General features: G+C 43.9%; 1 protein-coding gene across 1 annotated transcript; it reads right to left on the bottom strand.

The window, feature by feature from the left end:
• Positions 1 to 2,533: 2,533 nt before the first annotated feature.
• epgn (epithelial mitogen homolog (mouse)) lies at positions 2,534 to 15,231 on the bottom strand. The gene is made up of 5 exons (XM_063045097.1): positions 15,148 to 15,231; positions 12,718 to 12,840; positions 7,554 to 7,683; positions 6,147 to 6,305; positions 2,534 to 3,882 (listed from the first exon to the last, which is right to left on the bottom strand). The coding sequence occupies exons 1-5, from the start codon at positions 15,200 to 15,202 to the stop codon at positions 3,828 to 3,830; spliced, it is 522 nt and encodes a 173-aa protein (XP_062901167.1). The 5' UTR covers positions 15,203 to 15,231; the 3' UTR covers positions 2,534 to 3,827.

The following is a 15,231-nucleotide window of genomic DNA, read 5'->3' as shown; positions in this document are numbered from 1 at the left end:
TTTCCGCAGGGATTGCTCCCTACATGACTCCCTTGTCCATTCGTCCCCCCCATCCCTTCCCACCGATCTCCCTCCTGGCACTTATCCTTGTAAGCGGAACAAGGGCTACACATGCCCTTACACTTCCTCCCTTACCACCATTCAGGGCCCCAGACAGTCCTTCCAGGTGAGGCGACACTTCACCTGTGAGTCGGCTGGTGTGATATACTGTGTCCAGTGCTCCTGATGTGGCCTTCTATATATTGGTGAGACCCGACGCAGACTGGGAGACCATTTCGCTGAATGCCTACGCTCTGTCCGCCAGAGAAAGCAAGATCTCCCAGTGGCCACACATTTTAATTCCACGTCCCATTCCCATTCTGATATGTCTATCCACGGCCTCCTCTACTGTCGAGATGAAGCCACACTCAGGTTGGAGGAACAACACCTTATATTCTGTCTGGGTAGCCTCTAACCTGATGGCATGAACATTGATTTCTCTAACTTCCATTAATGCCTCTCCTCCCCTTCTTACCCCATCCCTTATTTATTTTTATTCCCCCCTTTTTTTCTTCTCTCTCTGTCCTTCTCACAATTACTCCTTGCCTGCTCTTCATCTTCCTCTGGGCCACCCTCCCCCTTTCTTTCTCCCTAGGCCTCCCGTCCCATGATCCTCCCCTTCTCCAACTCTGTATCCCTTTTGCCAATCAACATGCCAGCTCTTGGCTCCATCCCTTCCCCTCCTGTCTTCTCCTATCATTTCAGATCTCCCCCTCCCCCTCCCACTTTCAAATCTCTTCTTTCAGTTAGTCCTGATGAAGGGTCTCGGCCCAAAACATCGACTGTACCTCTTCCTATTGATGCTGCATGGCCTGCTGTGTTCCACCAGCATTTTGTGTGTGTTGCAAGATTTTCTTTGTTATACTGTATTTCATTATACTTTACAATTAATAAATAAAATCAAAAGTATGTGATTTTCCCATTTCATTCTAAATACTCTTAGCACACATATTACAAAAAAAAATTTAACTTGCTGTGCAGTTTTCAGGCCATGGAAAATTTCCTGCTCAGAGCAATAGTTGGTCTGCGCAGCTATAAAAAAAATATTGGGGGGAATGTTGCCCGTTTATATCCAATAGAAGACATCACTGTCCCCTGGCCCTTCTGCACGCCAATGGCATCTTTTATCTCTTTTTCAGTTCTGAATAAAGGTCTCTAAGCTGAAATGTTAACTCCGTTTCTCTTCCCACAGATGCTGCATGACCTGCTGTGTATTTCTAGCATTTTAAGTTTTGAAATAGATTTTTGGATATTGAAGGAGTCAATGGTTATGGGGTCAGTTAGGAGACTGATAAAGAGGTAGACAATTGGCACTGCTCCTGCAGGAAGGAGGCTGACACCTCCCCCTTCTGCATATGACAGGGTCCACTGACTTAGTGACTCATAAATAGATGTATATTTGAAAGACTGAGGAATTGAGGGCTGTGAGTAACTGGCATGGAGTAGGAGTTGGGGCTAGCATAGATCAGTCATAATAATGTTGAATGGAGGAGCAGGCTTGATGGGTCGAATGGCCTACTCCTGTTCCTATTTTCTTGTGTTCTTTAGTTTGTCTCCTGGATGAGTCCTTGGTTTGCTCTTCTGTGCTTACCATCCACTCACCGTCCCGTGGTGTCTCCCCATGCAGCTGGAGGAGTCACCACAAGCCGCCATCCAGAGACCCGTGCAGTTGCTCCAGGCGAAGCAACAATTCACCTCCATGAGTGAACGACATTCGGTGTTCACAGTGTGTCTCCTCTACCCTCAGAGAAGCCAAAGACAAATCTGTTCTCCATCCGCTGAAGTGACCTGGAGTTGCCTCCCACTTTAATTTCAAGCCCATCCCTTTCCTCACAGTCCATCTATGTTCTCCTTCACTGACATAGTGAGACCCAACATAAACCACAGCAGCAATATCTTATTTCCCAAATGGGCACTTTGCAACCTTCAGGAAAGAAACTCCAATGTCAGATCACCTACTCTCTCATTGTTTCCATTATCCTGCTTTTGTCCTTTCTCGCCTTTTTTTTAATTGCCTCACTAATGCTCTTATCATCTGATCTGATTTTACTCACCTCTATGTGGTCCTTTGTCCCACACTTCACTCCTCCTTCCAGCTCTAATTTGGAAACTGTAACCCTTCCACAGTTCTGAGAAAGGGTTTCTCACCTAAAGCACTAACCGGTTTCACTTTCCTTAGATACTGTTTGACTGGCTGAGCTCGTCCAGCGTTTCTGGTTTTGTTTCAGACTTCAGTGTCTGCAGTTTTATTCATTTTCCGTTAATAAAAATATCCCAGATTGTGTAGTCACTATCATATCACTGTTTGTGGAAGCCTGCTATGGACTTTTTACATTACAGCCATGCTAGACATCACCAAGTCCTTCACTGGTCATAAACCCCCCCTCAGGAGGTCTGCAGAATGTGCAAGGCCCTCCATAAACATAAGGGCCCTTAATTTTCACTGGTTCACTGAAACATTACACATTAGGTTAAAAAATAATTTATTTGCGTTAACAAATAAATACTGACAATGTATAATAATTGTTTTTCAGCTTACAAAGCAATTACAGATAAACACTTTACACCATCACAGGATGTTTACAGCACCAAAAGAGTCCAGTTGACCCATTGGGTCTATACTAGCTCTATGTATGAGCAATCCGGCCAATCCCACTCCCACATCTTTGTCCCACAGCCTTTCTCATTCCTCCACTCAAAAACTAGTCCAGCTGTCTTTTGATGCTACTTTTGAATCCCTCTCCACTACTGCCCAGCGTGTGTTCCAAACCCCTAACTCTTGCTACATAAAAAAAGTGTTCCCTCTTGTCGTTTTTGTTTTTCAGCCAATCACCTTCTTTCTATTCCCCCAGCTCTTGATTCTACACCAATGGGAACAGTCTCTCTCTGTCTGCACCCTGAATGACTTTAAATACTATTGGTTCCATTCACAACCTCCTCTTTTCCTGGAGGAACAACCCCAGTTTCTCCAGTCTATCCATAGTACTGAAGACGCTGATACCTGAAGTATTTTGGTGAGCCTCATCTGCACCCTCTCCAAAGCCTTCACATTTTCTCTAAGTATAGTACCTAACATTGGACATAATACTCTAAAAATGGCTGAAGTTGTCTATACGTGCAGTCTCAACAAGGACCCAGTAAATGCATTAAGACATCTTCATTTCTGAATTACCATCTCCTTATAATAAAGGCCACCATCCATTAACTTCCTAATCACCTGGCTTCTGGTGGTTTGTGCATTAGGACACCCAGGTCCCTTTGGATGTCAACTTTCTGCAATCCCTTCCCATTTAAAGAACATTCCACTTCTGTGTTATATTCTACGCAGTGGATCATTTCACCATCTTCCACATTACACTCCACCCACCAGATTCTTCCCCACTCATTCAGTTTGTGTGTTTCCTCTTGAAGCTTCTCCATCCTCCTCCCTCCTCACAATCTCACCGAGTGTTGTAGCATCATCAAACTTGGAAATGTGATATTTGGTCCCCTCATCCAAATCATTAATCTAGGTCACAAAGAGATGCGTCCAGTAATATATTCTAACTGAGCATAGAATATTACAGTTAAACACATTTTTACTTATTAGCTTATAAAACTCTATAGTACTGAACTGAAAATGTTCTGTGCTACAACAAGTGTTCAGTACTGAGTTCCAAGATCCTCTTTAAGCATAATACACAATAGCAGAGTTCACTTCAGTTCTGGGCACGTTGGTTTCACTAATGGATGAGCTGATTAGTATCAGCCCGTGGGAGGAAGGACATCAGCCTGAGTCGCAGTACAGGTCAAACTCTTGCCATTCTCGAGCATGCGCTGTATGTCGTTTTAGATTTCTGGCATCTAGGAGCAAGCAGAACTGCTGTTAGAATATTTACATTTCTACCTGACATGAGTAGAGACACCAGCTGGCCAATCCTGTACATGTCAGCTTTTGTCCATGTCCAGGAAACTGCCAAAAATGAGTTACCCATCTCACAAGTTGCCTAAAATCCAGTTGTTGCCCCTCAATTTCAGATACATACCTAGTTCTTTTCCTCTAACTGCAACTGAGCTCTGAAACTTTTCGCAGACCTCCCATCCCATGTCCCCTCCCCATAACCTTCTCTCCTGATCTATTGTGACCAACTGTAATGATTGTCCACCTCTCAACAGGACGTAAGGAAAAGACAAAGGTTTACTTCATCCAAGAAAGATTATTAACACTTGCCTGCTGAGTTTTCCTGATAATAATTTCACTTATTGAACAAGTGAATATAACAAATATAGCAATGTAAATTTAAAAACAAAAGAGATTCTGCAGATGCTGGAATTCTTGAGCAACACACACAAGATGGTGGAGAAACTCAGCAGGTCAGGCGGCATCTATGGGAGGAACAAATGGTCGATGTTACAGGCCAAGATCCTTCATCTATGCTGAAGGGTTCTCGGCCCATTAGGGCGACTGTTTATTTCTCTCCATAGATTCTGCCTGACCTGCTGAGTTCCTTCTGAATGTTATAAATGTGAATTTATGTTGCCTTTCTCTTAGTGGAAGCAGTTCAACTTGCCTTACAATAGTATTTATTGGCCAAGCTGTGCAAGACGGGATATTCAAGATTCCCAATTTTTTTTAGGAAGCATCCGATAGGGGGTTTGGGAAAGGAATCTCAGACGTAAAGGTGCAGCCCTCAGTGATGGACTGCAGGGATCTCAGAGAGTTTGTAAATTGGGGCCTTGTCCATGCTCTCAGGTGAACAATAAAGATTGTATTGTACTATTCCAAAGAAGAGGAGAGGGTTCTCCCTTGGGAACTGGGTCAGTGTTATCTAACCAGTATTGGTCTCATCAAAACCCAAAATACAGAAAATGTAGGGATCCTGAAATAATTTTTAAAAAAACATGAAATACTGGAAATCCTCTACAGCCCAAGCAGTGTCAAGGGAGAAACAAAACTGTTCTGATGAAAGATCGTTAACCATAAATATTAATTCTGCTTCTCCTTCCAGGTCAAAATTAACATTTCTGGCTAGTGACCTTTCATTGAAATGGAAAGGGAGAATATGGATTAGAACCAAGTCAAATCGGTTGGGCTGATATAATCCTTAGATTTATACAACTGCCTCATTAAAGGATTAATGAGGGGAAGAGAGAGAGAGATTATAAATCCAGGGAGATGTTAGAACTATGAAACATAGGTCAAAGGTGTTGCTGACTTCGGAGTGAGAATGCTGGAAACCATTCACAGATTCTGCCTGACCAGCATTTTTTGGCTCATTTCAGATTTCCAGCACCTGCAATGTTCAGATCTTCAATCCACCCTTTTCCTGTTGTGTGATCCAATCTTGTAACTGGGATCATAGTGTGAGGGTGCAATGTTTTCTTTGTCTGGCATTGGTGGTTATTACTCAAGAAGGCATCTAATTGGCTGTGAAATCCTTTTAAGATGTTAAGAGATCATTCCAAGTTCCAGTTTATTGAGAACAGAACAGGCACTTCAACCTACAATGTTTTGCTAAACTAATTAAATCTGGAATTAAAAACCTAACAAAACTAATCCCTTCTGCCTACGCAACATCCATATCCCTTCATTCCCTGCACATTCACGCACCTATCTAAGAATCTATGGAATGAAGAAGTCAGGTACAGGGTTCTGAGTTGGATGATCAGCCATGATCGTACTGAATGGCGGTGCAGGCTCGAAGAGCCAAATGGCCTACTCCTGCACCTATTTTCTATGTTTCTATGTTAATCTCTCAAATGCCTCTGTCGTATTTTCCTCCACTGCCACACCAGGCGTCCACTACTCTCTGTGTAAAAAACTTGGCCAACATATCCCTTTTGAATTTATTTCCCCCCCACCCCCACTCATTTAAATGCATGCCTTCTAGAATTAGACCTTTCATCTTGGGAAAAGATAGCAGCTATCTACCTACGCCTCTATTAATCTTATAACCGTCTATCAGTTCTCCCATCAACCGCTGATGCTCCAGAGAAAGCAACCCATACCTATGACTTCTTCTGCACCCTCTCCAAAGCTTATAATGAGAATGGAATACTCCGGATGCGGCCCAACCAAAAATTTATAGCTCCTTTATTCTGAGATTAGTTTCCAGTTCTGAATTTACCTGCTTCGGAAGCAATAAAAGAACAGCACAGCGAGCCCACTGAGCAGTAATCCAATCCCCATGCCGACTGCAATGTACAGATAACGTTCCGACTTTTCAACTCCTCGGGAAGTTAAGAGTGCATGTTGGCATCTTGTTCCCGTGTATCCTGATTGACAGCTGGTGAGAAAATTCCATAAAAGATTACACTTACAATTTGAGAACTGAAGACTGTTTTCTGGAAATAGGTCTTACTGTTTTGCAGGTAATAGCTAATGCAAAAATTCAGGAACACCAACAACACACTCAGTAAGTAATTCCCCTCTTCTCTCCTCTGAAATTTTAACTAGAACTGAGAACATAGAACAGTACTGCCCAGGAACAGGCCTTTCAGTTCACCATATCTGTGTCGATCCTGATGATAATTCAAACTAATTCCATCCACCTGAACATGCAGTGGAGATTTATTGCTGGAGGAGGCACTGATCTGACTATTACAGCATTAAAACTGCTGGGGCACCTCAATATGTGAAGGTCTCATTATGTGCCTCAGGGAAAATCTAAATGTTCACCTATAATGTCATGGATGCTAATCTCAGTTTGGTCCCAAATTCAGCATTAACCTCTTGATTATCACACATCAATACATCAGCAGCCCTTCAAGACCTACCATTCCCAGGTGGCCTCTTCACACAAACATCTGCCCAACCCCCAATTCCTGCCATTAGTCAGACTGCATGTCCATCCTAACGCTTGCTGGAAGCCAACAGGCTCTTTTTGAATACTTCTGTCAGACAGAAATGTTTCTCTTTATTCTGTGAATTATTTTAAACCCCTGGATATATTTTTGGTAAATTAATCTCCAATTCCTGAAGAGTCAGGCCATTTCAAGAGGGCTTATAGCCAAAAAGCAAAATGTAGATGCAAGCAGTGCTTGTAGAGAGAAGAGAAGGGTTGGCATTTTAGTTTGAATATCTTTCACTGAAATGGGAAAATGTTAGAAATAGAAGGACTGGGAATTATAAAAGAGAAGGGGGCAAAAGGGAAGGTCTTGTCCCTGGAGGCAGGTCCAGAAGGATCTGAATTATATTTGTGATCCATGGTGCTGGTTGAGAAGGCGTGCAGGAGGTATGAAAGGTGGGGATTGGGGAAAAAATATTTTTGAACTCTTTGTTAGGTTCAAAGAGCTGTAACTCAGGAGAGAAAATGCCTCAAGTTTGCTCTGAGTTTTTCTTGAAGAGTGTAGAAAGTCAAAGGATGAGAGATCATTGGGATGGAGAATCACATTGGTGGGAGACAGGATGGAGGTGCTTCACAAAATGGTCACCCAATCTCATTTGGTTTCTCCCCATCATGAGCACCAAAAAAACAATGATCAAATCTTCCGATTGACACTGAGTCCAAACATTTTAAAGGAAAATGACTTACATGCAGATGCGATGTCTGGTAACCTGGTCGTGATCTTCATGGTATTGGCAAATGCCATTCATACAATAACCTTGGTCACTTTGGTGACAATTTTTATTTAAATTCAGAGCCATGAAGCGACTGGAATTTCCTGTCAAATGAATTAAAATCAGGTTCAGACATCAGATGTACTTTTGCAGACACCATATCCACCAAACCTCGGCTTTAAGAGGGAGAACTCATGCTTTGGAGAAAATCTATTCCATCATACAGCACAGAAAAAGATTAGCTAGCCTATCAAGCATTAAATGAGTGTGCCTCTGGTCTCCGATCTTCTTGTTTCTGGTAACAGTTTCTCCCTATTCTCTATCAGAACCTTTCTTTGTTTTGAACTTAATCTTCTCTGCACTGGTTCTATCCCAGAGATTTACATAAAGACTCGAATGCAATGCTGAATGGAGGCTATATTGTCTCAGGAGCTGCTTCCTAGATGACACTTTAAACTGAGGTCAGATCTGCCTTGTTATGAGAGTAAGCGATGTGATGGCATTATTTTGAAGAGAAGAGGTAATTTCTCTTCTGTACTTGACCAGTATCAAAGTTCAAAGTAAATTTATTATCATAGTATTTATATATCACCATATACTGCCCTGAGATTCATCTTCTTGCAGGCACTCACAGTAGATCAAAAAAAAACAATTGAATCAACAAAAAAAAACTACACACAAAGATGGACAAAGAACCAATGTGCAAACGAAGCCAATCTGTGCAAATACAAAAAAATGACAATAAACAAGTAAGTATTGTTAAGAAAATGAGTTGTCGTGTCCTTGAAAGTGAGGAGCAGATCTTCTGACCATTCTTGTCACCACACTAAACAATTATGCAATTACGTAGAGTAGGTGCAAAAAGATTCACAAGAACGTTGCCAGAACGAGCGTGCTTGAGTTTTTCCTGGAGTGGAGGAAGCTTAGGGATGACCTTATAGACGCTTAAGTAGGTAAATTGGTATATTATTGTCATATGTACCAAGGTACAGTGAAAGACTTGTTTTGCAGATCAATTCATTACCACAGTGCATTAAGGTAGTGCAAGATAAAACAATAACAGAGAGTTACAGTTAACAAAGAAAGGGCATTGCAGTCAGGCACAAGGTCAAAACAAGGTAGATTGTGAGGTCAAGGGGCCATTTTATCATACTAGGGAACCATTCAATAGCCTTATAACAGCAAAATAGGTGTTGTCCTTGAGCCTGGTGGTATGTGCATTCTGGGTGATGGGTGGGTCAACGATTATGACGTTTGCTTTACCAAAGCAGTGAGAAGTGCAGACAGGGGTGATGGAGGGGAGGCTGGTTTCCGTGATGATTTCTGAGGCACATCCACATCCCGCTGCAGTTTCTTGCGATCACGGGGAAAGCAGTTGCCAAACCAAGCCATGGTGTAAAGGAAAAGGATCCTTTCTGTGGTGCATCACTAAAAGTTGGCAAGGATCAGAGGGAACCTGCCAAATGTTTTTAGCTTCCTGAGGAAGTAGGGTAAAATCAGTAAGTAGACAGAGCCCATCAGTTTTCCAGGTTAGGGGAGTCTAAAACTAGAGGACGTAGATTTTTAGTTGCGAGAGGAAAGTCTTAAAGGGAACTCAAGTGGCAACATTTTCACACAGAGGGTGGAACACTGTTGAGGCAGGTACAGGTGTGATGTTTAAAATACATTTGGACAACTACACAGATGGGAAAAGCTTAGAAGGATACAGGAGAAATATCTGCAAATGGGATTAGGTAGATAGGTTCTTTGTTCAACATAGACTCATTGGACCGCAGGGCCTGTATCCATGCTGCATTGCTCTATGACTCCATGGCCTGTAAAATACATAGTCTTTGAAGTAAATGGACAGAAGTTCAGGGAACACATATAAAATGCTGGAGGAACTCAGTAGGCCAGGCACTATCTATGGAAAAAAGTACAGTCAAAATTTCAGGCCAAGTCCTGCCGAAGAATCTCGGCACGAAATGTTGGCTGCACTTTTTCCCATAGATGCTGCCTGGCCTGCTGAGTTCCTCCAGCATTTTGTGTGCGTCACTTGGGTTTCCAGCATCTGCAGGTTTTCTTTTGTTGGTGAAAAGATCAGGGAGCATTGACTCAGAGTTTCCCTTCACTCGGAATTTCTTCCTCTTTAGGGAACATAATGTGGTGGAGCAATGTCACCTCTGCCCAACTCATCCTGACAAAACTAGCTATAATTAAAGTTCAAGAGAATTCCTGAAGCATGAGGTGTGATACCACATTAACATGCAACACGCAACTATAATCATGGTTCAGACCTAAGGCAAGTATTTCTGGTGCCTGTGAAGATGACTGACTAACTGGAAAGGTGCAATTTGAACGAAAGATCAGCTGGCTGAAGATTTCTGCACACTTGGACACTGTCCTATACTCTGCATCGTTCGGTTCCTTGACCCTGCATCAGAAAATGTAACCCATCTCCAAATGCATTCAACTTCCCAGTTTGGCACCGAATTTGAAGTAACCAGTCAAGACAATTACTTCTCATCATCTCAAAACAACTACTCCCACTCGCTTACACAATGAGAGAATGGCATGTTCCAGACAGACAATGATATACTGCCAGGGGCACTTAACTTCACCTTGAACTAAGTATGGAGCAGAACTCCAGAGCTGTGGTGAGAGTAACTGCCCTTAGCGTCAAGGTGGCAATTGACCAACTGCAACATCAAGGGATCGCCAGTAAAACTGAACTCAATGGGCATCACTGTACGTTTTGACGTACATGTAATAAATAAATTAGCCTGAATGAAGGGGAAAACCTTTCACTGTGGAGTCGCGTTTCACACGAAGGGAAATATGTGTGGTTTGAGGCAATCATCCCAGCACCATGGTATTTCTGCTGGGGTTCCTCATTGCTTCATCAGCGACCTTCCCTCCACTGTAAGGTCAGAACCAACGTTCACATTATGGATTAGCCGATGCCCATATGAGACAAAGTCTTGAAACCACACAGGCAGGGGTGGAGCAGTGACTAATAGCACCTGCAGAAGCGGTAGGTAGCAATTCTAGCCACCTCTGTACACCCTCTGGCACTAGCATCTGCAAGAGCTCCACCATCAGCCTCCTGAGGGTCACCACTGAACCAGCCACACACATCCCCTGGCTTCAGGCCGAGGTATCGCGTGACTCGCATCCTCACACCCCAAAAGCCTTTCCACCGTCAGCAAAGCTTTACAGCCGCTCACTCTGGCTTCTTCAATTACGAAGTAACACAAACAAAATGCTGACGGAACTCAGCAGGCCAGGCAGAACCTACGGGAAAGAGTAAACAGTCGCCATTTCAAAGGGTCTCGGCCCGAAGCGTCAACTCTTTCCCATAGATGCTGCCTGTCTTGTTGAGCTCCTCCAGGATTTTGTGCATGTTACTTTGGATTTGCAGCCTCTGCAGATTTTCTCGTGTTTGTGGTTCTTCAACTACACCTCTCAGACATGGAATGTCCAGCCCCCAAGAAGGACTAGGATAGCAGACATAAGGGGAGTACCATCACCTGTGGGTTCCTCGCTGAGTCAGGGTTTACCCCAATTTGAAATACACCATTGTTGTTTCATATAGACTCCTCACCCAGAAATATTGTAAGACAGAGATTGCACCACCTTCTCAAGCAACTAGAGATGGCCAAGAAACACCGCCATTGCCAATGACAATTGTCTTGTATTTATTCATTCACAGATGTGGACATCACTGCCAATGTCAATTTTGATCCACCATCCCTAATTGCTGGTAAATTTAGATAATTAAAAGGTAACCGCACTTTGGGTCTGGGTAGGTGGAGTCGACTTCTTTCTCTAAAGGGCATTAGTGAACCAGGTGGGTTTGTACATCAGGTCGTTTCACTTTCATTGAATAGCTTGCATTTTCATTCCCCTATTGCCCTGGCAGGATCCAAGCTCCCATCCCTGACCACAGAGCTCTGGTTACCAGAACAGTCATTTTGGCATGATACTACACCCATGAATTAATTCAGAATCGACCGCTAGATTAGAATAATTGAGCTTTGAAAGCAAGCGGGAGATGTGGAGGACGTGGCCACCACTAGGACATCTTCAAAAGCGGTGTCTCAAGAAGGACCCTCGTTGAGGACACACACTACCCAGGATGTACCCTCTTTCCATCACTACCATCAGGGAGGAGGTACAGGAGCTGGAAAACCCTCACTCAACATTTTAGCCACAACCTCTTTCCCCCCACCATCATATTTCAGAATGGTCCATGATCACCAGCTCGCTGGTCATCTTTTGCTGTATTTTTAAGTATTGTAACTTATAATAACTTTTTAAGAGTGGCACTGCACTGCTGTCAGTGATAATACGCCTGATTGGGATTCTGCTATTTCTTACGTCCTCCAGCATGACAACCCTTTGGGATATTTGTCCTCATTCACTTCTGGAGCATTTCATCATCTCTGATGCCCATTTTGAGTACTCCAGGCTCCGGTGTACTGAAATCACATCCCCAACTCTATCTGCTTCTCAACCACTCAGTGCTGATCTACAACCGTCCCCCAGCGCTTGTGCTTACCCTAACACCTCCTTCAACAGTATGGTATCGCAGACCATTCCCCCTGTGATGGGTTATCTGCTGCATTGCAAGCACTACATAGAATGCTGCTCAGAGACTGGAAAATATAAGGTCACCCAGAGGATGGAATGGGCAGCCTGTGGAAGTAGTAGATATAGGCACAATTAGAACGTTTAAAGGATTTTGGATACGTATATGGATAGGAAAGTTTCAGAGGGATATGGGCCAAACGCAGGTAAATGGGACCAGCTCAGGCGGGTATCTTGGTTGGTATGCATGAGTTAGGCCAAGGAGCCTCTTTCTGTGCTGCATAGCTCTATGGATCTATATACTCCTCTCAAAATTATACTTATTTTCAAATCTATAAATTTAAAAAGCTAATTTCTAAACAGTCTTGCTTTCTATCAGTGAAAATTTTTCAGTGCCTTTGTACATACAGCCTGTTGAAGGTCACTGCTGAGGGTGTCAGGGGTCCCTTTATACCGGGGCCACCAAGGACGGCCTTCTGAGGCACCTAATGCAGGTTCTCTGCAACCAGCTTCCACCCTGGCAGACAGTAACCAGCGTAAAAATGTCGGTATCAGCCATGTGCCCTCACCTCGGACTGCTGGAGCCATTGTTTCTGGGCCACTCAACTCGCGTCCTGATATGTTGGAAGTCGGGAGATTCTCGGAGGCGGGTGTCGGAGTCTGTTCGCTCAGAGCCACAGCCAGAGCCAAAGCTGCAAAAGAAAACATAAAGATTATGTTTAGTGGCTTGAGGGAACACGGGGTGTGTGTTATATCCGTGAGCACACCATGACTGTGTTATATTGCAATCACACCAGGACTGTGTTATATTGTGATCACACCAGGACTGTGTTAGACCCATGATCACACCAGGACTGTGTTATATCCGCGAGCACACCAGGACTGTGTTATATTGTGATCACACCAGGACTGTGTTATATTGTGATCAATCCAGGACTGTGTTATATTGTGATCACACCAGGACTGTGTTATATCGCGAGCACACCAGGACTGTGTTATATTGTGATCACACCAGGACTGTGTTATATCGCGAGCACACCAGGACTGTGTTAGACCCACATCAGTCTGTGTTATATCCACATCAGGAATATTTTAAGACCACACAGTGACTGTGCCCACATGAGCACTGAAACTGTGCTAATACTACAGAGACACCACACATTAGACCCACAGCAGCTCTAGTTTGGTGGGAGGGCTGCCTATTCCAAAACCTCCCTAGCTTGGCTCTCCAGCTTTGCCTTAACCCTAGCTGGCCTAGTTTGGTCTGTGTTGTTTAACTCTCAACCCTTGTCCCTTCACACCCTCACTCCTTGACTCAGCTTGACCCTTGACCCCATGCCCCCGACCCCACTGACACACCAATTCCTTGTCCAACAATCTCTCAAAATTCTCATCCATGTGTTTAAATTCTTAACTGATCTCATTTCATTCTGATCTCCATTAAGTTCTCCAAAAGCATTACAAGAACTAGAGGCAAGAACTCCCATAGTGTGGCGCTCCTTCAGTACAGTGCTCCCCCCACAATACACCACTCCCTCATTACCGCCCCTCCCACAGTACGACGCTCCCTCAGTACAGTGCTCCTCCCACAGTGTGACACACCCTCAGTACCACTCCTCCCACAGTGCAGCGCTCCCTCACTACCGCCCCTCCCACAGTGCAGTGCTCCCTCACTACCGCCCTTCCCACAGTGTGACGCTCCCTCAGTGCAATGACACTGGTGCTGATCACCTTGTGCTGCGGATTGGCAGATGCTGTCAATCTGTTAGATACAAGGAAGGGATTAAATTCCTGCAATGTTCGAACGTAGACAGGTAGTGTTTTTGCCTGGATAACCTGCCCTTATTCCTGACCTCTGTTCTCTCTGCACTGTCTGAGTCATACAGCTGTGCAGCACTATAACCATATAACCATATAACAATTACAACATGGAAACAGGCCATCTTGGCCCTTCTAGTCCATGCCAAACTCTTACCCTATCCTATTCCCACCGACCTGCACTCAGCCCATAACCCTCCATTTCTTTCCTGTCCATGTATCTATCCAATTTAACTTTAAACGACAACATAGAACCTGCACTACAGCACAGAAACAGGCCATTCGGCCTGTCTAGTACATACTGAATTGTTGCTGAAACTTACCTATCTCGTTCCCTTTGGTAGATTCCTGCTGAATCTTTTCTCTGCACCAGATATTCACTGAGAGGTATTCTCCACTCCCTTAATCTCCTCCACCCAATTCATAGAGGACTACAGCACAGAAGCAGGTGCTTTGGCCTACGTAGTGTGTTGATTAAACTTACTTGCCTCGCTCCCTTTGTAAGGATCCTTCTGAACATTTTTTCCTCTGCACCAAGTAGCAGCTGCTCGCTGAGAGAGGCATCCTCAGCTCCTTCAATCTCCTCCACCCAACTCTGCCGACCCCTTCACTCTCCACAGTCTGACCCCTATCCTCCATCACTGGAAACATTTGATCCACACACATACTACCTGGACCCTTCCTGGACTTGAACCCTTCCACTAAAACTCCACTTAACCTTCTCTGAACCGAGGAGATTAGACCCAGCTTTACTCACCTCACTGAGTAACTGGAGCCTGGGTCGAAGAACCAACATTTATTTCCAAATATAATGAAAACAGAAAAGACTGGAAATACTCAGCAGGTCAGGCATAAAAATCGTTAATCTGGTTCCCTTTCTGCCTTACCAGCCGAGTGTTTTCTGTACTTTCTGTTTTTATTTTGGATGTCCAACACCATTTTTTTTGTTTTCAGTCAATAGTTTCGGGATCGTCTTTCTAGCAAGAGATAAACCAGTGAAAGTACCCAGACTGACATCACAGTCGGTCTCCAAAACATAAACCGTGGATCAGATGGGGCTCCACAGATAAAGAACACAGCTTACATCTTCTGTGAAGTTCTGGCAGGCAGCTGGGAATCAGGTTGACAGACAGTGTAGTACAGTTACAGAGGAGTTTAAAAGTATTTGCAAAGAGTCTTACCACTTAATATGTAGACACTTGCCCTGGATTCCATTCTGAAGCACGACATGTGCATCCACCCCCACTCGACCTGCACAATGCTGC

This window comes from Mobula hypostoma, chromosome 4, assembly GCF_963921235.1.
Source record: "Mobula hypostoma chromosome 4, sMobHyp1.1, whole genome shotgun sequence".
Classification (NCBI taxonomy): Eukaryota; Metazoa; Chordata; class Chondrichthyes; order Myliobatiformes; family Myliobatidae; genus Mobula; species Mobula hypostoma.
The sequence above is the reverse complement of the archived record's forward strand: the minus strand, read 5'-3'. Positions and strand labels throughout refer to the sequence as shown.

Excerpts from the sequence above, each read along its gene's own strand:
- epgn (XM_063045097.1), bottom strand. The coding sequence starts at position 15,202 with ATGCACATGTCGTGCTTCAGAATGGAATCCAGGGCAAGTGTCTACATA. Across the intron at positions 6,306-7,553 it reads ACCAGACATCGCATCTGCAT|CTGTCAATCAGGATACACGG; the intron begins GTAAGTCATTTT and ends TTTTCTCACCAG. Across the intron at positions 3,883-6,146 it reads TTTTATTGCTTCCGAAGCAG|ATGCCAGAAATCTAAAACGA; the intron begins GTAAATTCAGAA and ends GCTTGCTCCTAG.